This window comes from Triturus cristatus, chromosome 1_2, assembly GCF_964204655.1.
Source record: "Triturus cristatus chromosome 1_2, aTriCri1.1, whole genome shotgun sequence".
In the NCBI taxonomy this organism is placed as follows: Eukaryota; Metazoa; Chordata; class Amphibia; order Caudata; family Salamandridae; genus Triturus; species Triturus cristatus.
Window position 1 is genome coordinate 1164330630 of NC_140580.1, and position 23051 is coordinate 1164353680.

Here is a 23051-nt window from a genome sequence, read left to right on the forward strand (position 1 = left end):
CACTATAGATTTATCAGTGACGTACTACCAAATCTTCCTGCATAAGTAAGAAATTTGCTGATTTCATTACTCCAATTAGATGTTATAAATATAAAAGATGCTCGTTGTGCTAGCTTCAGCAGCTGCCGTCTTCCAGAAGACTGATGCATCAATGATTTGGGAAAATGAAAATGTTTCCAAGATGACATTTTTATATAAGGGCAAGGGCAGGTAGGAAAATGGTGATGATTTGAAAACAGTTTTGTGTATCCTTGAGAAAAGATGTTTAACAGTTGCATATTCAAAGTGTCAGTTTGTAGTTCAGTCTGTGCCCTATTTGGGTCATGTTTTGAGTGAAGATTGTGTTTCTCTTAAATCTGCATTAGTGGAAGCATTTTTAGAATGCTCTGGCCTCTTCAAACAAAGATGAAATGATATCATGTTTTGGTCTTGTAGACTTTATGCAAAATGTGTGACTGGGGATGCAAATAGAGTTTATAATGTTAAACAACGTCTAAAAAAACAAAAACAAGTTTTTCTGGTCTTCATTGTCAAACGGAATTTCATTAAATTAAGGAGGCAAATGTTAAAGCCCCTGCCCTAAAAATGTTTGATTCTAACCTACAGAACATCATTACGACTGATGCTAGTAATAAAGGTTCAAGGAGTGTTTTGACACAGAATGATAATAAGGGCAAGGAAGTGTTTATTATATTTGCCTCGCACGATTTATGACCAGTTAAAGAGAAATTTTCTGTCATAGAAAAAGAATCTTTAGCATGTGACTGGGTGTTACAACATTTTAGATCTTTTGTTTGAGGTAGACTGTGTGTTGTGAGGAGTGATAATAAACATTTTGTTAAACTATTAGCTATTGAAGGTATGTTTAATGCTTTCGAAAGGATTTCGAGAATGTTGATGAGATCACAGGATTTGATTTATAGAACTGAATATGTACCAGCAAAGAGTAATGTAATGACAGATTTTCTATCTCGAATGCCATTTGACATTCAACAGTGCGACAAAAGTGAGTGGGAGGAGTATCAAACAGCAATAATTCATGACCAGGGTGTACCAGTGACTAATGAGGAAGAATGAATATAGATAGGCTTTTGTTTTAGACGAATAAAAGGGCTTGATAGAGCGAGAATGGCCTAAAATGTCTAAACTTGCTCCTGAATTAAAATATTTTGAGGAAGTTAGAAATTAACGGTCTGTAGTAAATAATTTAGTTAAAAGAAGTGACAGAGTAGTTCCACCTATTACAATGAGAGGTTTGGTTGTTAAATTGCGTCATGAAGGTCATAGTGGCACTGTAAAGACTGAACAGAACATGAAGAAGTGGTATCGGTGGCCATGATTAGATATTGTATTGTATTATAATTGCATTTATACAGAGCATACTACCCCTGACGAGGCATCGAAGCGCTTTTTCGACAAGTAGCACGCTACTCAGGAACCCATAAAGGATTAGTGGTGAATTAGTATAATGAAATATGAAAGTAGTTTGAGTGGTAGATATGTTAATCAGTTATTTGGATTGAGAATGATAGTGGAGGGATAGAAGGGGGAAAAGGTATTCATTTATATAGTGCTTGCTACCCCTGACGAAGTGTTGAAGCGTTTTTTCGGCGAGTAGCACGCTACTCCTGAACCCTTAGGGGATTAGTCGTGAATTAGTATAGTGAAATATGAAAGTAATTTGAGCGGTGGATATGTTAGTCTGTTATTTGGATTCAGAAGGATAGTGGAGGGAGCATCCTAGAGCACCTACAAACAGAAATAAACACGAGAAGCCACCCGAGAAACTACAAAAGTCGGAAATGACCTGTGATCCTGTTGCTTGTACAGATGATAGTAAGAAACTGTGTGGCTTGTGCGAATTCTCGTGAATCTTTGAGGATATCAAGACCCAACATGTGTGAACCTTCAGTCCCTACCCATGGGAAATTGTTGCAATTGACATTATGGGGATACTAGGTTTTCAGTCCAAATATATAATTGCAATCATAGATATATTTTCAAGTTGGCCAGTGGTCATATTTGTGGATCTGGTGGCTAAAAATTAGTTTGTAAGAGTTGGTATTAAACACAGGACTAGTTCACTGTATAATTCCAGTAGCAATGGAATGTTAGAAAGGTTTAACAGAGATGTGAAGAATGCTGTGCCATCGGCAGTGAAGAACAACAAAGATTGCAAAATACTTTTTTTTTTTTAAATTGTATGGTTGTACAGTACGACTATTCATGATGTTTTGGGTGTGTCTCCTTTTGAGGTCTTGACAGGAAGGGGGTGAGATCTATAGGTAATCCTGAGTGGTTATTGCAATCCTCACGTACCAATATTTTTTAATGAGGGCGTAAGGAGAAATATTATTAATACACATTTGAGATGCAAACATTTGTAAGATTCTAAGGGGTCCAGGAAAGTTTTGGTCAAGGAAGGCATGTGGGTTAAGGTTAAAAAATAGTTGGAAGGTAACAAAGTAAGGAAGAGAGAGAGTCCGTTCTCTGAACCTTTAAGCGTAATTAAAATTTAGATTAATGCAATTCAGTGGAGTCATGGCAAGGTTTGGAATCTCAAAAGGACCGCAGTTTTAAGAGACTAAAATCAAGAGCGTAGCTTCAGGAGGTTTAGGGTGTTACACCCCCCTAATAACTGTATTTTCAGATGAATAGTTGGGTAAGGGTGCTTTCAGTCAGGTATAGTCTGTCGGATTTCACCTCGGATTTTACCATACGTACTCTGACAAAAACACATTCATATTTTGAAAGGGAAATCTGATGCTCACGCCATCCCCAATCTTACTAAGTAACGCCCCTGACTATAATATATATACATATATATATATATAGTAAAAGTCCAGAGGTTACCAGGGGTGGATATGAGGATTGTAATGTTGCTAGTGGGGAAAATCCAGGAGGGTTCATCTTGACGATGCTATAGTCCAACCGAGAGACTGGTGTGGTGGATGATAACCTGAATAGGTCTATTGGGGTTGGGGAAGATAAATCTGTTGACATGGGGTAGATTACAGACCCTCCTGGGAACGGTTCCGTCACTAGTAGGAGTGCTAATGAGGCCTAGGTGGCTTCCAGGTTAGGTTTGTAGGGATGAGGGTTAATGGGGGCTTAGCATGTTTCATTTCCTTGAAGGATTTGAAGGAGCGAGTCGTGCCAGATTTTGCTCTCGTTGCTGGTGCTCCAGGGCCTGAATAAAGATGTTGACTGCACTCCTGGTGCGGATTAGTTTACAGAGCATCTGATCTGAACCAGGAATAACAGAGGAGTCCGCCCTCAATCAGTTGTGCCCTCAAAACCTCCTATCTGCGACTGACAACGAAGTGTTATGGTCTGGAATGTTCTCGCAGCCGCCGCCTTTATCAGGGTGGGGGCGCCCTCCGTCCGCTCCGGAGGTGTGAGGAGAAAGCGCGGGGACGAGCGGGCGACGGGCGTACGCATGGGGCGTAAGTACGCACGGGAGCGCGCGCTGTCTCGGGAGGGGGGGGGGTCAGTCGCGTGCCGCTACAAGCATGGGCGAGCGTGAGGCAGTATCCGTGACCAATGGGCGCGAGGACCCTCGCCATCCATCCTATGAGCGCGAGGCGCCGTCTGTTGGCTCCGAGCTTGAGTCCCTGTGGCAGGCACGCGCAGGCCCGGGCCCCCCTCCCACCTCGGTGCGGTGACGTCTTCGCCCCTGTCACAGCTGCCTCTGTCCGGCCCGTTATTTTCTACGAGCGCGCGCGGCGCGTCCCCCGAGCTGTCATTTTGCGCCCCTCCCCTTTCTGTTCGCGTTACGCCTTCAGGCTTCAACTGACATTCCCTGCCAGGGCATGGACATGGTAGACGGACTATACGCTCGAGAGTGAGTGAACGCACCGTTAACAGACGTCCCCAAGTTCACGGGTGACGATGACAGAGGCTTACACACACACAAGTTTTATTTGAAAAAACTTTCAAATGCTATCATGTGTAAAAGATGGTGGTATTACCTAATGTTATTATACGATATGAGTTTTACTAAAATGTTCGCTATAAAGAAGCACAATAATAACGGGTTTCCGTCTCTAAGGGAAGCAGACCTCTCCCGCGGCTTGGATCTCCGTTCAATGCCAGTTCTCGTTCCCGTCTTCCACGCGCCGTGCTCTTTCCAAGCTGGCCGTCTGCTCTGACACCGCCAGAGCCAGCTCTAGGCAGCCCCCACCTCCAGTCCCTTTTCAGTGTCGCTGCGGCTGTGCTCCTGCTCGTGCCCGCTGCCCGCGCTCCCGCTGCCGCAGCCACTGAGCGGTTTTGCGAGGCGGAGAGAGCGTAGCTCCGGCGGCGGGCAGGGCAGCACGGGTGTCCGAGCTCCGGTGGGCTCGGGAGCGGAGCCATGAGCTGGGGCAGCGAGCTCTGGGTGAGTGAAGGCCGTGGATTTATGCGGGAGGGATGCTGCTAGAGGACCAGCCTGGGAGCAGAGGGTCATGGGGTAGGGGAAGGTTCAAGGGGTCACGGAAGAGGCTGTGGACGCTTTGTGAGGAGGGGGCTACGAGCTTGCTGTTGGTCAGGAGGGGAAGTCCGAGGGTGTCCACCTGTGGTCAACAAAGGGAGGGAGGGGGAAGGATGAGCCCATCTGTGACCAGCGGGGGTGAGTCCACCACAATATCTCGACTTCAGGAGGGGTGGGGAGGGAGTGAGTCCATCATGTCTCAACTTGGGGAAGGAGTGAGTCCATCATGTCTCAACTTGGGGAAGGAGTGAGTCCATCATGTCTCAACTTGGGCAGGGAGTGTGTCCATCATGTCTCAACTTGGGCAGGGAGTGTGTCCATCATGTCTCAACTTGGGCAGGGAGTGTGTCCATCATGTCTCAAGTTGGGGAAGGAGTGTGTCCATCATGTCTCAACTTGGGCAGGGAGTGTGTCCATCATGTCTCAACTTGGGCAGGGAGTGTGTCCATCATGTCTCAACTTGGGCAGGGAGTGTGTCCATCATGTCTCAACTTGGGCAGGGAGTGAGTCCATCATGTCTCACCTTGGGGAAGTAGTGAGTCCATCATGTCTCAACTGGGGAAAGGAGTGAGTCCATCATGTCACAACTTGGGCAGGGAGTGAGTCCATCATGTCACAACTTGGGCAGGGAGTGAGTCCATCATGTCACAACTTGGGCAGGGAGTGAGTCCATCATGTCACAACTTGGGCAGGGAGTGTGTCCATCATGTCACAACTTGGGCAGGGAGTGAGTCCATCATGTCTCAACTTGGGCAGGGAGTGAGTCCATCATGTCTCAACTTGGGCAGGGAGTGAGTCCATCATGTCTCAACTTGGGCAGGGAGTGTGTCCATCATGTCTCAACTTGGGGAAGGAGTGTGTCCATCATGTCTCAACTAGGGCAGGGAGTGTGTCCATCATGTCTCAACTTGGGCAGGGAGTGTGTCCATCATGTCTCAACTTGGGCAGGGAGTGTGTCCATCATGTCTCAACTTGGGCAGGGAGTGAGTCCATCATGTCTCAACTTGGGCAGGGAGTGAGTCCATCATGTCTCAACTTGGGCAGGGAGTGAGTCCATCATGTCTCAACTTGGGCAGGGAGTGAGTCCATCATGTCTCAACTTGGGCAGGGAGTGAGTCCATCATGTCTCAACTTGGGGAGGGAGTGAGTCCATCATGTCTCAACTTGGGGAGTGGGGGCGAGTCCATCATGTGCCAACTTGGAGGAGTGGGGGCGAGTCCATCATGTGTCAACTTGGGGGGTGGGAGTAAGTCCATCATGTGTCAGCTTGGGGAGTGGGGGCGAGTCCCTCATGTGTCAGCTTGGGCGGGAGTGTGTCCATCATCTTGTTAAATTGGTTGTGGGAGTGAGGGGTAAGTCCATGATTTTGCATTTAGGGTTGTGAGTCCATCTTTGGTCGTCCATTGGCTGCGGGGGTGAAGGTTTGTCCACCATGGTCAGCCGGGGCGTGTGTCCGGCGTGGGGGGGGGGGGGGAGAGGGGTCAGTTGGAGTCAGGGGGAAGCCCCGCGGGGAGGGGTGCCCACAACAGAAGCACCCCCGCGCCCAGGAAGTTTCGGCGATGGGCTGGAGCTCCAGCCTGCACCCCGTGGCACACGAGCCTTTCATGCCCTCCTTGCAGCCCAGACGGTTGCGGGGGCGAGAGCGGGCCGTCCCCGAGGCTGCGCGCTGCCAGAGCCCCCGCCGAGCCTCGTTTGTTGCCAAAACAAAGCCGTGCTTCTGCTGCGGAGTGGGAGCAAATAGCATCGTCTGTGCCTGAATGAACCGACTGTAAACGCTGCCTTCTGCCGTCCGGCCAGGCGGGGATGGATGTGGGAGCGTGGGGAAAGATGAGTGGGGATGGACCCTGGGACAGGGGTGGAGAGCTAGGGGAAGGTGTGCGAGGATGGACCCTGGCACAGGGGTAGAGAGCCAGGGGAAGGTGAGGTGTTCGAGGATGGACCCTGGCACAGGGGTAGAAGCTAGGGAAAGATGTGCGGGGATGGACCCTGCACAGGGGTGGAGAGCCAGGGGAAGGTGAGGTGTGCGAGGAAGGACCCTCCACAGGGATGGAGACTAGGGAAAGATGAGCGGGGATGGACCCTGCACAGAGGTAGAGCCAAGGGAAAGATGAGCGGGGATGGACCCTGGCACAGGGGTAGCGAGCCAGTGGAATGTGTGCGAGGAAGGACCCTGGTACAGGGGCAGAGAGCCAGGGGAAGGTGTGCGAGGATGGACCCTGGCCAGGGGTGTCGAATTTAATAAAATCTCTACTTGTCCATGGGGCAGGTTGCCTCATATATCTACTTGTCCTGTAACAAAATCCACTTGTCCCTTTTGTTGCATGCAATGCGGTGACAAATTACGGCAGCAATCTCATTATAAAAGAGTTCTGAAATAGCCTCTCTGATTATGACAAGGCTCGTACCATAGTAGGGTTTGAATACTAGTAATTCACTTATGTTGCCATGTTTCTGCAGGTCTACATACTGGGGCTAAAGATAGTGGTACAATAGTTCTGGGGTTAGAAGGCCCTTTTGAGTCTTTGCAAATCTACTAACTCGCATGTCATGTTTTAAGGGCTTTCACCAACTCTTATCTAATCTTTTCCCATTATGAGAAAGGTTGGAAATTTACTCCTGACAGTGGCAGATGTAAAACGTCTTCAGGGTTAGGAAAAAAGTGATTGGAGGAAAAGTGAACTTGGAAACATTCAGATTTTCACCTGAGCAAATCTACGCATGAATATTTGCTCATGGTAAAATGCAGTTCACAAATATTTTCTAGCAGTACTTTTTCTTGGCATCCTTCTGTGAAATCACTGAAACCGTATGTATGCACTGAATGCAAGGATATATACCATGAATGCACTTTTGAGACTTTCTTTAATAATTGGGCCTCTAAGTAGGCCTGGCCTTAACCATGACCTATTGTGTTTATTAAAAATTGGTCTCTCTCTCTCTCTATCAGCTGGCTTCACTGTGAATGACAGACTTCTGCTCTTTCACATGGAGCATATTGGCACGCAAAGTAGTTTTCATCAGTGCCCGGACCTGCTGTGGCAATGTGAACTTTTTGAGACCACATTTTTTTTTGCTTATACCAATGTTTGTTAAAATGGTGAGGGCCCAGCAGCTCTCATACCGATAAGGTTTTACAAAAACCATGCTTATAGAAGTCACGCATTGACAAAACCACAAGACTGACCTCCAATTTCAGACCTACTGGCTTTGCCAATGCTTGTTTATTTTTGGTTTCCATGATTGTATTTAAACTGGTTACACTGATTTTCCATCATGAATATTTTTGGGAAATACTAGCATACATCAACAGGTTACTAAATGATGCTGCAAAGATATGGTACCTAGAATCTTACAGTAGTTTATCGAAATGTTTTTTTCCTACTTGCATTTTTTTGTGAACATCTTATTTTGAAAGCAAAGAATCATCACTCTTGGTTTCAAGCTTCTGCAAATATTTGTATATAATCGGAGCGCATTCTGGGGCCATTATACATAGCCTCATATTACTAAACTTTGAAAACGTGAGTTCAATTTTATACTGGAACCACTGTCAGTAGTGCAGTCTGATCTTACAACATGTACTTGGAGCGCTCACCCTAATAATAAAGGCATTCAATTATTGAACCATAAATACAAGTTTGAACAGCATTAACACATGGACACACATTACCTGAACTGTAGACAATGCCCTTTCCTGATCTAAAATGTGGTACTGCAAACTGGCAGCCAAAGGGTTTGTGCTGCAGGGGGTTGGGCCTACTTGCCCCAAGGATAAAATACACATTACAACTTGTTGCCCTTGACCCCAAACAATATGTCCTGGGCGTCGGGCTATAGGAATTCCACAGCCCTGCTGGCACAGGGGAAGCTGCGCGAGAAAGGATCCTGGCACAGGGGTAGAGAGCCAGGGGAAGGTGTGAGAGGATGGACCCTGGCACAGGGGTAGAGTCTAGGGAAAGATGAGAAGGGACGGACCCTGGCACAGGGGCAGCGAGCCAGGGGAAGGTGTGCGAGGATAGACCCTGGCACAGGGGCAGAGAGCCAGGGGAAGGTGTGCGAGGATAGATCCTGGCACAGGGGCAGAGAGCCAGGGGAAGGTGTGTGAGGATGGCCCCTGGCACAAGGGTAGAAACTAGGGAAAGATGAGAGGGCATGGACCCTGGCACAGGGGTAGCGAGCCTGGGGAAGGTGTGCAAGGATGGACCCTGGCACAGGGGTGGAGAGCCAGGGGAAGGTGTGTGAGGAAGGACCCCGGCACAGGGGTGGAGAGCCAGGGAAAGGTGTGCGAGGATGGACCCTGCACAGGGGTGGAGAGCAAGGGAAAGGTGTGCGTGGATGGACCCTGGCACAGGGGTGGAGAGCCAGGGGAGGGTGTGTGAGGAAGGACCCTGGCACAGGGGTGGAGAGCCAGGAAAAGGTGTGCGAGGATAGACCCTGGCACAGGGGCAGAGAGCCAGGGGAAGGTGTGCGAGGATAGATTCTGGCACAGCGGCAGAGAGCCAGGGGAAGGTGTGCGAGGATGGACCCTGGCACAGGGGTAGAAACTAGGGAAAGATGAGAGGGCATGGACCCTGGCACAGGGGTAGCGAGCCTGGGGAAGGTGTGCGAGGATGGACCCTGGCACAGGGGTGGAGAGCCAGGGGAAGGTGTGTGAGGAAGGACCCTGGCACAGGGGTGGAGAGCCAGGGAAAGGTGTACGAGGATGGACCCTGCACAGGGGTGGAGAGCAAGGGAAAGGTGTGCGAGGATGGACCCTGGCACAGGGGTAGAGAGCCATGGGAAGGTGTGTGAAGAAGGACCCTGGCACAGGGGGGAGAGCCAGGGAACGGTGTGCGAGGATGGACCCTGCACAGGGGTGGAGAGCCAGGGGAAGATGAACGGGGATGGACCCTGCACAACGGTAGAGAGCCAGGGAAAGGTGTGAGAGGATGGACCCTGGCACAGGGGTAGAGACAACGGAAAGGTGTGCGAGGAAGGACCCTGGCACAGGGGTTGAGAGCCAGGGGAAGGTGTGCGAGGAAGGACCCTGGCACAGGGGTATAGAGCCAGGGGAAAGTGAGCGGGGATGGACCCCTGACACAGGGGCAGAGAGCCAGGGAAATGTGTGCGAGGATGGACCCTGGCACAGGGGCAGAGAGCCCAGGGAAAGGTGAGCGGGAGTGGACCCCTGGCACAGGGGCAGAGAGCCCAGGGAAAGGTGAGCGGGAGTGGACCCCCTGGTACAGGGGCAAGGAGCCCATGGAAAGGTGAGCGGGATTGGACCCTGCCGCAAGGGCACAGATCCCAGGGAAAGGTGTGCAGGGATGAACCCCTGGCACAGGGACAGAGAGCTCGGGGAAAGGTGAGCAGGGATGGACCCTGCACGGCGGCAGAGAGCCCAGGGAAAAGTGTGCGAGGATGGACCCTGCACAGGGGTGGAGAGACAGGGAAAGGTGTGCGAGGATGGACCCTGGCACAGGGGTAGAGACAAGGGAAAGGTGTGTGAAGATGGACCCTGGCACAGGTGTAGAGAGCTCGGGGAAAGGTTTGCAAGGATGGACCCCTGGCACAGAGAGAGGTGTGCAGGGGTGGACCCCTGGCACGGGGAAAGGTGTGCGAGGATGGAACCCTGGCTCAGGGAAAGATGTGCAGGGCTGGACCCCTGGTACCGGGAAAGGTGTGTGAAGGTGGACCTCTGTCACAGTGGTGGGTAGCCCAGGGAAAGGTGTGCAAGGATGGACCCCTGGCACATGGAAAGGTGTGCGAGGATGGAACCCTGGCTCAGGGAAAGGTGTTGTAGGATTGACCCCTGGCACAGGGAAACGTGTGCGAGGAAGAACCCATGGCACAGGACAAATGCTTGCGAGGAGATTGAGCGTAGCACAGGGAAAGAACCACACAGAGGAAGAAGTGTGGAAACCAGCAGTGGGTGGCACTGTGCTATGCTGGGAGAGGTGTGTGACAATGGAGCCCGGGCATAGATATAGAACTGTACATGAATAGGCGTGCGAGGAGCAGAGCCCAGGGACCCACACCGATTAGGTTACGAAGTGGGGCAGGATCCTTGACGGTTGTGTGACTACAGGGCTACCCCTTTTTTACGACGTGAGGTTCCTTGAGAGACTCCTCCTCTCCCACATCGGGATGGAGTACCAGAAAAGATAAAATACTCTTGTCGAGAAAAGGAGCAGCTGTATAAATAACAGTATAGGGAGATTCCCTTTATTATTGTTTTTCTTTCCAGGGAGGACTTTTTCACTGCCCTGAAGAAAGTCCAGCACCCTATAGGGGCATAAGCGGGTTGAAACATGTTGGCACTAGGGTCTTAGGACCATAATACCCTAACTGACCCTTTTATCTATCTATTTTTAACATCCCTGACAGATCCAAGAATAAAGGGAAACTGGTATCTGCCCATGGAGCTTTAATCTTTAATTCCCCCCTGGCCAATAATTTCAATAAGAGCTCCCTGGAATATGGTTGAACCCACCCTGACTTTTTAGGCGTCCGGGTGACCCGATGATGAAGCATGACACCACTTGGGTGTGTGAGGGTAGATAAAATAAAAGAATTTGTTTCCTACCCCACTCCCTAGTGGGCTACTACCTTTAGCTTCACATAGGGACTTCCCATCACTATTGTATTAGGGTCCACCTGAGGTAAATCGTGGATACGATTTACATACCATAGGAGTACTTTTTGTGGTCTAAGTGCGAGGAGTAAGCCATGGTCCAGGGATAAACCCACACAAAGTGGATCCCTGGCACCGTGCCACGCAGGAAAAGGTGTGTTAAGATCCAACCTGCCCCTCCACAGTGCCACTGTGTGCTAAGTGCCCCCATGGTACAGTGCCTTGAATTGAAAAGTGTGTGCAGATTGACCCCTCCGCTTCTTACAGTGCCGTGCACGGAACAATGCGTGAAGATCCAGGGTTGGCACTCTGTTACAAGTGTTGTTTAGAGGAGGGTGACTGAGTAACAAAGCCTGGCACCTATGTATGGAAAATAGTGTGAAGATCAAGCCTTGGCCCTCCTACAGTGCCATGCAAAGAAAGGTGTGCATGTGAACATTGGGTGCCAGCACTGCCTCAGTGCCACACATGGGAAGGTGTCAGTTAATATTGGGCGCTGGCACTGGCTCAGTGCCACGCATGGGAAGGTGTGTGAACACTGGGCGCTGGCACTGACGGGTTAAGTGCCATGCAGTGGAAGGTGTGTGAACATTGAGCGTTGGCACTACCTCAGTGCCATGCAGGGTAAGGCGTGTGAACACTGGGCGCTGGCACTGACTGGCACAGTGCCGCGCAGGGGAAGGTATGTGAACACAGGGCGCTGGTACTGACTGGCTCAATGCCACGCAGGGTAAGGCGTGTGAACACAGGGCGCTGGCACTGACTGGCTCAGTGCCATGCAGGGTAAGGCGTGTGAACACTGGCACCGACTGGCTCAGTGGCACGCAGGGGAAGGTGTGTGAACACTAGCCACTTACTGGCTCAGTGCCACGCAGGGGAAGGTTTGTGAACACTGGGCACTGGCATTGACTGGCTCAGTGCCACGCAGGGTAAGGCGTGTGAACACTGGGCGCTGGCACTGACTGGCTCAATGCCACGCAGGGTAAGGCGTGTGAACACTGGTCACTGGCACCGACTCAGTGCCATGCAGGGTAAGGTGTGTGTGAACACTGGCCACTGATTGGCTCTGTGCCACGCAGGGGAAGGTGTGTGTGAACACTGGGCGCAGGCACTTACTGGCTCAGTGCCACACAGGGTAAGGCGTGTGAACACTGGGCGCTGGCACTGACTGGCTCAGTGCCATGCAAGGTAAGGCGTGTGAACACTGGGCGCTGGCACTGACTGGCTCAGTGCCACACAAGGTAAGACGTGTGAACACTGTGCGCTGGCACAGTGCCACTCAGGGAAAGGTGTGTGAACACTGGGCGCTGGCACTGACTGCCTCAGTGCCACGCAGGGGAATGTGTGTGTGAACAGTGGCCACTGATTGGCTCAGTGCCACGCAGGGGACGGTGTGTGAACATGGAGCGCTGACGGGCTTAGTGCCACGTAGGGGAAGGTGTGTGTGAACACTGGGCGCTGGCACTGACTGGCTCAGTGTCACGCAGGGAAAGGTGTGTGAACACTGGGCGCTGGCACTGACTGCCTCAGTGCCACGCAGGGGAAGGTGTGTGAACATTGGCACTGGCATTGACTGGCTCAGTGCCATGCAGGGGAAGGTATGTGAACATTGAGCGTTGGCACTACCTCACTGCCATGCAGAGTAAGGCGTGTGAACACTGGGCGCTGGCACTGACGGGCTCAGTGCCACTCAGGGGACGGTGTGTGAACACTTGGCGCTAGCACTGACTGGCTCAGTGCCATACAGGGCAAGGTGTGTGAACACTGGCCACTGAAAGGCTCAGTGCCACGCAGGGGAAGGTGTGTGAACACTGGGCACTGACTGGCTCAGTGCCACGCAGGGGAAGGTGTGTGAACATTGAGCGTTGGCACTACGTCAGTGCCACGCAGGGAAAGATGTGTGTGTTAATATTGGACAGGGGACCGTGTGGTCGGTTGGAGCAGTGCCATGCAGCGGCAGATGGGTGCATAATCAAAGGTCTCATTGGCTGGCCGTGATGCCAGGCAGAGGAAGGTGTGTGCCACCGAGCAGTGCTATTGGTCGAGCAGGAGGGAGTCTTTTGCGCCTGTTGATCCATCCTGCAGCTTTCCAGTGGGCCCTGGGTTCATTCGGCCTGGTGAGGTCAAACTAAGACCCGTTCTGAAAAGACTCTGCTTCGGGTGATGCCCCCTCGCCCCCTCCCGCATCAGTTTATTAGTGCTTTTAATATGGGTTGCAGCTGTGTGGAAGCTTCTCCGTCACCGCACCTCCAGGCTGCCTCCCCCTTGTATCCAAACGCCTCATTGTCATATTTAGAGTGTAATGTTTTTATGGAAACGCTATTTTTGCCAAAAGGGAGAGCTTCAACGCCTCCAGGGATATGGATTGTATTAACAAAGTGCTTGCATTCTTTGAATGACATTGTATTTTCGTTTGATGAGCACGGAAGAGCGAGGTGAGCTGCCAGAGCTTTGTTTATCCTCGAAAGTTAAATGTCATCAGTACCAGGTAATGCTCGTTTCAGTAAACACCCAGATAATTGAAATGACAGTGTGCGTCAGTCATTGCCAGGGCATGTGCTGGTGAATCTACCTCATAGCCGAATGATGGATCAGGAGTGTAATGCATGTCCGACCCTTGCTGAACCAGGTTCTGTAAGTGCAACGGGTCAGTTGTGAAGAGTGAGATGGGCACAGGTTTAGTCTCCAGAACCAGGCCGGTGTACCTGCTTCAGATACCTGGTGCCCCTGCTTGCCCCAGCTGCTCCCCCAGCGGCCCCTTGTTTGTGGTGTACATGCAGAGTCCAGACTTCCGTACTGGGTGGCACGGTTATCTGTAGTGTCCACATGGCGAGAAGGCCGCCCGCCCAGCAGCACCTCCCTGCACACCAGGGGGCCTCTTTAGACTACAGTCTGTGCCCTGTTTTGTGAATGTGGCGACAGGCCGTTAGTGCCAGCTTGGCCTTGGATGGCTGGGTTACTTATTTTGTAATTTCAATACTGCGGAGTGGGCCCTTATAACCCGAGCAGTGCTAGAGTCGGGGCTTTAAATAGGTAGGTACTCCTAGGTACTTAGCACCTGCACTTCGTGCATTTGGAAGGAATAGTACTGGCACTTCTCAGCAGCAAACAGGTACTCTGGGACAAGGATTACCTGTGCTTTTCAGCAGAAAACAGGTGCGCTTGGAGAAGGAATACCTGTGCTTCTCAGCAGAAAACAGATACTCTGGGACAAGGAGTACCTGCGCTTCTCAGCAGAAAACAGGTACTCTGAGGCAAGGAGTACCTGCGCTAAAAAGGTACTCTGGGGCAAGGAGTACCTGCGCTTCTCAGCAGAAAACAGGTTGTCTGGAGCAAGGAGTACCTGCACTCTTTCAGCAGAAAACAGGTACTCTGGGACAAGGAGTACCTGCACTTCTCAGCAGAAAACAGGTACTCTGGGAGAAGGAATACCTGCGCTTCTCAGCAGAAAACAGGTACTCTGGGACAAGGAGTACCTGCGCTTTGTAGCAGAAAATAGGTACTCTGCGAGAAGGAATACCTGCACATCTTTATTTCCATTTTAAGCACTGGCCAAAGTAGAACTTTGTGCCACTTGGATTGCTAGCCATATACCGTATGGCCCAAGTACTCGGGGACATGGAATATCGCTTCTCAGCAGAAAATGCTTCTCAGCAGAAAACGGGTACCCTGGGACAAGGAGTAACTGTGCTTCCCAGCAGAAAACAAGTACCCTGGGACCAAAAAATACCTGCGCTTCCTTGCAACAAACGGATATCCTGGGACAAGGAGTACCTACACTTCTCAGCAGAAAACAGGTACTCCGGGACAAGGAGTACCTGCGCTTCTCAGCAGAAAACAGGTACTCTGGGGTAAGGAGTACCTGCACTTTTCAGCAGAAAACAGGTAGTCTGGGAGAAGGAATACCTTCACTTCTCAGCAGAATACAGGTAGTCTGAGAGAAGGAATACCTGCACTTCTCAGCAGAAAACAGGTATTCTGGGACAAGGAGTACCTACTCTTCTCAGCAGAAAGCAGGTACTCTGGGAGAAGAAATACCTGCACTTAGCAGAAAACGGGTACTCTGGGGCAAGGAGTACCTGCGCTTTTTCAGCAGAAAACAGGTACTCTGCGAGAAGGAATATCTGCACATCTTTATTTCCATTTTAAGCACTGGCCAAAGTAGAACTTTGTGCCACTTGGATTTCTAGCCATATATTGTATGGCCCAAGTACTCTGTGACATGGAATACCTGCGCTTCTCAGCAGAAAACGGGTATCCTGGGACAAGGAGTAACTGCGCTTCCCAGCAGAAAACAAGTACCCTGGGACCAAAAAATACCTGCGCTTCCTAGCAGCAAACGGGTATCCTGGGACAAGGAGTACCTGTACTGCTCTTCAGAGAACAGGTACTGCGGGACAAGGAGTACCAGCACTTCTCAGCAGAAAACAAGTAGTCGGGGACAAGGAGTAACTGCAGTTCTCGGCAGAAAACAAGTACTCTGGGGTAAGGAGTAACTGCACTCTTGTAGTTCCATTTAAAGCACTGGCCAGAGTCTAACTTTGTGCAGCTTTGATTGCTAGCCGCCTACCGTATGGTCCCTAAATTTCCATTACCCAGCTGCCCATAAAAACAAGCATCTGCAATGCAATAGGTCTCGCATTTACGCAAGTTTGAGCTATTGGCATTGTAAATGACAATGCCTTTTATTTATGTTTTGGTTTTCAAAACATAAATAAAAGGCATTACCATTTACGATGCCAATAGCTTTAACTCTTGGAAATGCTAGACCTATTGCATTCCAAATGCTTGTTTAAAAGTGTGTGTGGGAGGGCTGGGGGGTGTTGCAAACAGAAGGTAGCAGAAGGAACACAAGCGGGGAGGATGTGGGAAGCCGAAATGATTGCGTGGTGGGTGAAGGGGCACGGAGGGCATAGGGAAGCAAACAAAAGACAGAGCAACGTGGCGGGCAAGGGGAGAAAATCAAATGAGCGAGAGCAACGTTAAACTGGGGTTGAAAGCACACCCTTTACAGGAAAATTAAGCCGTGGAGCAAAGCACAGTGAGCTGCCACTACGGAACTGGAGAACTACTCAGTAAAACGCTTCTATACCTTCCGGTCGGGTTCGTGCTTGCAGGAGAGTGTGTCCAAAGAGACATTTGCAGCCAAAGAGTTTTTCTTTTTTGGATCCATTTCACAGAGGAACAAATCAAGAAATGAGGGTAAGAGCCCTTTGTTGAAGTCATTGTCTTTAGCAAGTGAGCAGAGAAGCAAACCTAAAGCATATTCATGTTTAACATAGATGTTCGTTCAGAAAATAAACGCGCCAGATCAAGCGGAATTTACATCGTGCACCTTTGACCTCCCTAAAGGCATCGCTGAGTTGCCCCCTTCTGTCTCTCATGACAAATGGATCAGATACAGTAAATGTTTCCATGCCAGTCCCCAGGTGTTTCATCTCACTAATATTATCTTTCCCCCAGATTTATACTCCAAAATGGGAAATGAGTAGAATGACCAGTATCTCCTCTCCTTTTCATTCTGGCCCTCGAACCACAGTTCAAGAGAATGAGACACAACTAACTGATCTTCGGTATCCAATTCCAAACCAACAAATTCAAGCTCTCTGCGCATACCAGTGACTTCCTACTGATTATAAATAATCCTCTGACATCGATGTCCACCCCGTTACAAGAACTGGGCTTTTATGCCGCACTGTCTGGAAATACCATTAAGCCAACCAAATTCGCCTTTCAGCAGTGTCTGCCAGAGACCCGATTCCGAATTTAAATGGAACCCTGCATCATTACCTAGCTTGGTATTCTGTGTCTTCAAGTGCTGAGATATAAGTTTAACCCCAAATGAAAGGAAAATCCTGGAAGAAATACAAAACGTCAACATTCTGGTCTCCTCTTAATAGGTCTTTCTGGGGACACATTGAGAGAAAAAAGCAAACATATAATCCATGCAAAAAATTGCCCACTACAGGGGTGTGGAATTTAATAAAATATCTACTTTATCTCCTTGTCCATGGGGCTGGTTGCTTCATAAATCCATTTGTCCTGTAACAAAATCCACTTGTCCCTTTTGTTCTATGTAATGTGGCGACAATTAATGTCAGCAATCTCATTATATAGGATCTCTGATATTTCATCTCTGGTTATGCCAGGGCTCTAATACGAGCCATTCCCTTATGTTGCCACGTTCCAGCAGATTTGCATACTGGAGCTGAAGGTAGTGGTAAGCAATAGTTCCAGGGTCTGTACAAACCTACTAACTTTCACGGTTTAAAGGTTTTCATTCTTCTTTAATCTTTTCCCGTACCGAGAAAGGTTGGAACTTTACTCCTGACCATGGCAGATGTGAAACTTCTTCCAGGGTTGGGAAAAAAGTGGTTGGAGGGAAAGTGAACTTGTAAACACTCAGATTTTCGCATGAGAAAATCTAGACATGCATATTTGCTCATGCTAAAATGCAGTTCACAAATGTTTTCTAAGGAGTACTATTTCTTAGCCTACTTCTGTAAACTCTAGTGATTTCATGAAAGTTGTATATCTGCACTTAATGCAAGGGCATATACCATGGGTGCACTTTTGAGACTTTATTTAATAATTGGGCCCCTAATTAGGTCTGGAGTTAACCGTGTCTTTGTGTAAATTCCTTCCTTCCTTTTCCTTTCTATCTACCTACCTACATTATTCTGCTGTTTCACAAGGAGCATATCTGCACATTACGTAGTTTTGTTCAGTGCCACAAACTACTGTGGAAATGTGTGCTTAATGAGACCAAAAACAATTTTTTGTTTTTGCCAATGTTTGTTATAATGGTGAGGGCCCAGCAGCTCCCACACCGATAAGGTTTTAGAAAAATCATGCCAAAACAAGTCACACATTGACAAAACCAAAAGGCTGATCACCAATTTAAGACTTACTGGCTTTGCCAAACGCTTGTTTATTTTTATGTTTCCAATAATCTTATTGAAACTGATTTTCCATTATGAATCTTCTTTGGGTAATACTAGCACGCATCAACACATTTTACTGAATGATGCTTTAAAGAAATAGTACCTCAAAGTTTACAATAGGTTAGTTAAATGTTTTTTTCCTACTTCCTTTTTTTTATTAACAATTTATTTGGAAATCTTGCTTTCAAGCTTCTGCAAATATTTGCATCCAATCGGAGATAATTCTGGGAGAATTATACATAGCTTCATATTGCTAAACTTTGAAAACTTGTGCACATTTCTGTACTGGATACTGGAACCACTGTCAGTAGTGCAGTCCGAGCTTACATTTATTTAGAGCGCTCACCCTAATAATAAAGGCTTTGCATTAATGAACTATAAATACAGGTTTGAACCGCATTAACACATGGACACAAATATTACCTTAACTGTAGACAGTGCCTTCCTTCTCTGATCCATAATGTGTTACTGTAAACTGGCAGCCAAATGGTTTGTGTTGCAGGGGGTTGGGTCTACTTGTCCTAAGGACAAAATACACATTAAAACTTGTTGCCTTTGACGCCAAACAATATGTCCTGGCGTCAGGCTATAGGAATTCCACACCCCTGCCACTATCTGGTAAACCTCTCCAGTGTTGGGATACCTAGAATTTAAAAAATCTCACCACTCTTGCTCTCTGTTCTCCTGTAGCCTTAGGAAAACCTTCTCTATAGCAATCCACCTGAGGACTTTCACAGACAAATTTGAGAAAGGACCAGCAGATGGCGTAAGTCTGCATTTGTTACACAACCAATCAAGTTCATACTACACAGGGCACTGCCCCCTACAAACTCAGCAAGCCGAGCCTTTCAGATGACGATGCCTGTTGGTGCAGCCAATAGGAAGCGTCGCTATTGATCTGATGTTGTTCTACCATTCCCTAACTAGTGACCTACTAGTTTAAGAAATCTCACAAAATCATCCTCATCATTATTTTACTAAAAGAACAACTTCTTTCATTCTGTACACCAGTCTGTTCGCTAACTAATGCAATTGCATTGTATGGAATCATGTCTGGCTTGGATACCCCTGATCCTCCCTCGGTCTGTCACCAGTGGAACTCTATCTGCCACATCTGCAGACTTGAAAATAAGATGACTGAAAAGGAATCAACTCTGACATCTTTAAAACGCATATGGTTGTCACTGGTAAACTATCCAAACGGGGCTAGGCAACCTTCCACTTGTGAAGGGGAAGACCAGAGAAGCTCACATCCCTGCATGGATCAGCAGATGAACTTTATTCATCATTTATAACCATAGATTGCGATACTACCCCTCGCCTGCAAACACAACTTACATTCATGTTTTAGAGAAAAAGTTCCTTTTCTTCTTTGTTTTGTAACCACCTCTTTGTCTCACCGTCTTCTGCCTTGTTTACCTTCCTTAGACATGCCCCTTCCGCTTCTTCACATGCTGCGATGGGCATTACCCAGTGTTCTCCCCATTCATGCACCTCTCACTGAAGAGTGAGGCCCCTGTACCTCGACCTTATACTCCCACCCTTGAAATGCCTTTTCTGGCTTAATGAATAAGGTTTTTTTTTAATATGGTCTACCACAAAACAGAGTTTCTGTAAATCAGTTGGACCTCAGAAGTCTACCCCTATGAGAAAAATGTTTTGACGTCAGGCCTCCCTTCAGAACTTGATGGCAAGGATTGAAGAATGGGAAGGGCCGGTAGAAAACAGTGGCCGGGATTTATGAGAGAATTTCAGTAGTACGTTTTCTGCAGCTCGTAATCCACACTAAATGTGAGACTTTCAAAAGACCAAATACATTGAGCAAAAACAGAGATTGACCAAACACATTTCTCCCCCTCATTGGGCTGTTGTGAGACCCTCACACTCTTGGGCCCAAATGCACATGCTCTACAAATGATAAATGTGGCCGCGAGTTGCAGGCAGTCTTCACTGCTTGTTTTACCCCTTCTCCACCAGGCCTGGACATCACTCATCTTGAAATAGGCTCTGTTCCTTTCAGGGTAAAATGTACGCTCAAGTGTTGCCCTCACATCTTTTTAGCATGGATGCACTTGGCCCTAATGCTAGCAAGGAAAAAAAAACATTCTCCTTTTGCAAAGCAAGAAGGTCGTAATTGTGATGGAGTGGGCCCCTTACAGTTCTGGGACTCAGTACCACTGCACCTTCTTCACTAGTATTAGCTACAAGCTTATTCCGTGCAAGTGGGATGTCTCCGCTTCTCTTTGTTAAAAAGCATGGGCCCACATCTTGCCCGATTAACCCTTCCTGCCATCTCTTTGAGGCCTAATCTAAGGTGTCTCCTCTTCTTCAATCTTTCCCTCCTTTGTGCCATTGCTTCGAAACCCAAAGCAACACCGGCACAACAAGGGTGACCTGGGCTCTAATTCAAGCAAGAAAGGTTAATAGCGATTATTGAGGTTTAGTTGCGCCCTCAGACCTCTGGGACTTGGTGCTACTGCACTTCAGCACCAATGATAACTATGCCAACTAGGCCATCACTCCTAGGCCTGAGACACAAAGCCGGGTGATTGCCCATTTGTGTTAAAGAAAACATCACCCACCCCTCGCACTCTTTGTTTCGGTCCTGTTCCTTGCACTGTAGTGGTAACCTGGGCCCTAAAGTTCTCATACTTTTTCAGTTAATGCATACCCTGAGGGCGGCTATGGCTGAAAGTGCAGGGGCATGGGAGGGTAGAGTCTCCTGTGTTTTGACGACAAAGGAGGGACAGAGAACTAAGAAAAACAGGCCTAATCACCAGGGTGGCTGCTACTTTAAAATGTTTTAAATGTATGCACTTGGTTAAACACCGAATGCAAAGGTTGTTTCAAAGCGAGTAAAGGCTTTTATTGATGGAGCCACTCGAAGTTCAATGGTGATAAAGATTTAACCTTTTTGCTAGGTAATGTAGGGTGTTATCAGGTGAGCTGTACAAAACGTGCTTTTATTGAACACATAAGGTGATGGCCGTAGGTGCAGTATGATTTTGTACCAATAAAATATATACTTTGAAAGCACTTGTTTTATCTTAAACTCTAAATCATTTTGCTGCATCCTATCTTATAAAGCGCGTAATACCATTTTAAAACAATGGCTTACATGTTCACAGTGCTTTCTGACACAGGTTTGGACCTTGTAGCTCTATGAATACATAAGTCTCAATTTCCCACTGCACCAACCAGGATTCAATGATGTGGCTCTCTGATCACACATAGACATCTTCAGTGATCACATTAACCAATTGAGGTTTCATAACTTTCCCCCGGATGAGTTTAACTAGCATTTGTTTTCCAATTATGGTGTGTGTTGTTTTATATGCGGTTATTTGTAAGTGAAAAAACAAAGTAATAGAATATTTTGTTATTTTTAGCCATTTCTTTGACGCCACCACAGTGTCCAGTGACCCCATCCCTATGGTTCTCGGGATCACAGTTAACCATACTTTTCTATGCAATTCAGTCGCATCGTGTAAATGAAGACAGCCTGTAAATGCACCAAAATAAACAAGGTTGCACTACCAGGCTGTCTTCATTGACAAGTACTTGCTGAGACATTTGTGCCTTCTAAGAATACAGTCACGGAGCACCAAGGGGCACCTCCCATAGTGAAGACCTCAGACTTAACAGGTGCATTGTTTGCTGCGTTTCAATTTTACTTGAATTGAGTTGCACTAAAGCAGTTAAGTTTGCTGTGTTTCAGTATTACTTAAAGTTTACCTAAACTAGTCCATTGTTTGCAGTCTTTCAGTATTGCTTAATAGAGTCGGACTAAATGAATGCATTGTTTGATGTGTGTCAATATTATCTAAATAGAGTTCAACTCAGCAAATGCATTGTTCGATGTGTTTCACTATTACTTAGAGTTCAACTAAACCAGTAGATTGTTTGCTGTGTTTCAGTATTACTTGAATGGAATTCAACTAAACCAGTGAAGTGTTTAACATTACTAAAATAGAGTTGAACTAAACCAGTAGATTGATTGATGTCTTTCAATATTACTTTAATAGAACTCAACTAAACCAGTGCAGAGTTTAAATATTACTTAAATCGAGTTGTAGTACACACGGGCACTGTTTGCTTAAATTGTGTTGGGCAATAAAGTTTTTACAGTGTTTCAGTATTATTTAAATCGAGTTGGACTATAAAGCAGTTCTCCGTGTGCAGAGTTTCAGTAATACTTGCAGTTGGATTAAAAACCAGCACATTTTTTAATGTTTCAGTAATAAATCGAGTTGGACTTACCACTGCAATAGTTTTCATAAATATATTGGGACCATAAACCACTGCATTGTTTGCTAAATTTCCATATTACTTGTATAGAGTTGGACTAAACCAATGCATTATTTCCTTATATCGAGTTGCACTATAAAACAGATCATTGTTTTAATTGTTTCAGTGCTACTTAAATATATTTGTAGTATAAACCAGTACTTTGTCTGTTTTAAACATATTGGGCTCATAAACCACTGTATTGTTTGCTGTGTTTCCATATTACTTGTATAGAGTTGAACTATTCTATAAACCAGAATATTTTTTGCAGTGCTGTTTACAGTGTTTCAGTATTACTTACATAGAGTTGGACTAAGCGACTGCATCGTTCAGTATTTTTTAAATAGAGGTAGATTATACACTACTGCATTCATTACACATTTCAGTATGACTTTGTATAGTGCTGTCAATAAAGCAGTGCATTGTTTTCAATGTTATTGGTAGTGCTCAAGTGTTACCTAAATATTACTTACATCGTTTGTTTATAAAATACATTATTTGCTGTGTTTCAGTATTACTTAAATAGAGTTGGAGTAGAAACCAGCACATTGATTACAGTGTTTCAATATTACTCATAGAAGTTGACTAAACCATTGCATTGATTGCCATTTTTCTGTATTATTGAAACAGGGTTATAGTATAAACCGGTGTACTGTGTGCCATGTTTCTGTAGTAAATAGAGGTGGACTATCAACCAGCATATTGTTTGCAGTGTTTTAGTAGTCCTTAAATTGAATTGGTC

General features: G+C 47.3%; 1 protein-coding gene across 16 annotated transcripts in view; it reads left to right on the plus strand.

Annotated features, from left to right (window-relative positions):
* Positions 1–4225: 4225 nt before the first annotated feature.
* The window catches only part of FNBP1 (formin binding protein 1), a 975957-nt gene continuing 957131 nt past the window's right edge, over positions 4226–23051 (plus strand). For all 16 annotated transcript variants that reach the window (XM_085613976.1, XM_085613977.1, XM_085613978.1 and 13 more), the window contains exon 1: positions 4226–4375. In XM_085613976.1, coding sequence (XP_085470102.1) covers positions 4352–4375 — 24 coding nt within the window. In that variant the 5' untranslated portion in view covers positions 4226–4351. The remainder of the gene's footprint in view (positions 4376–23051) is intronic.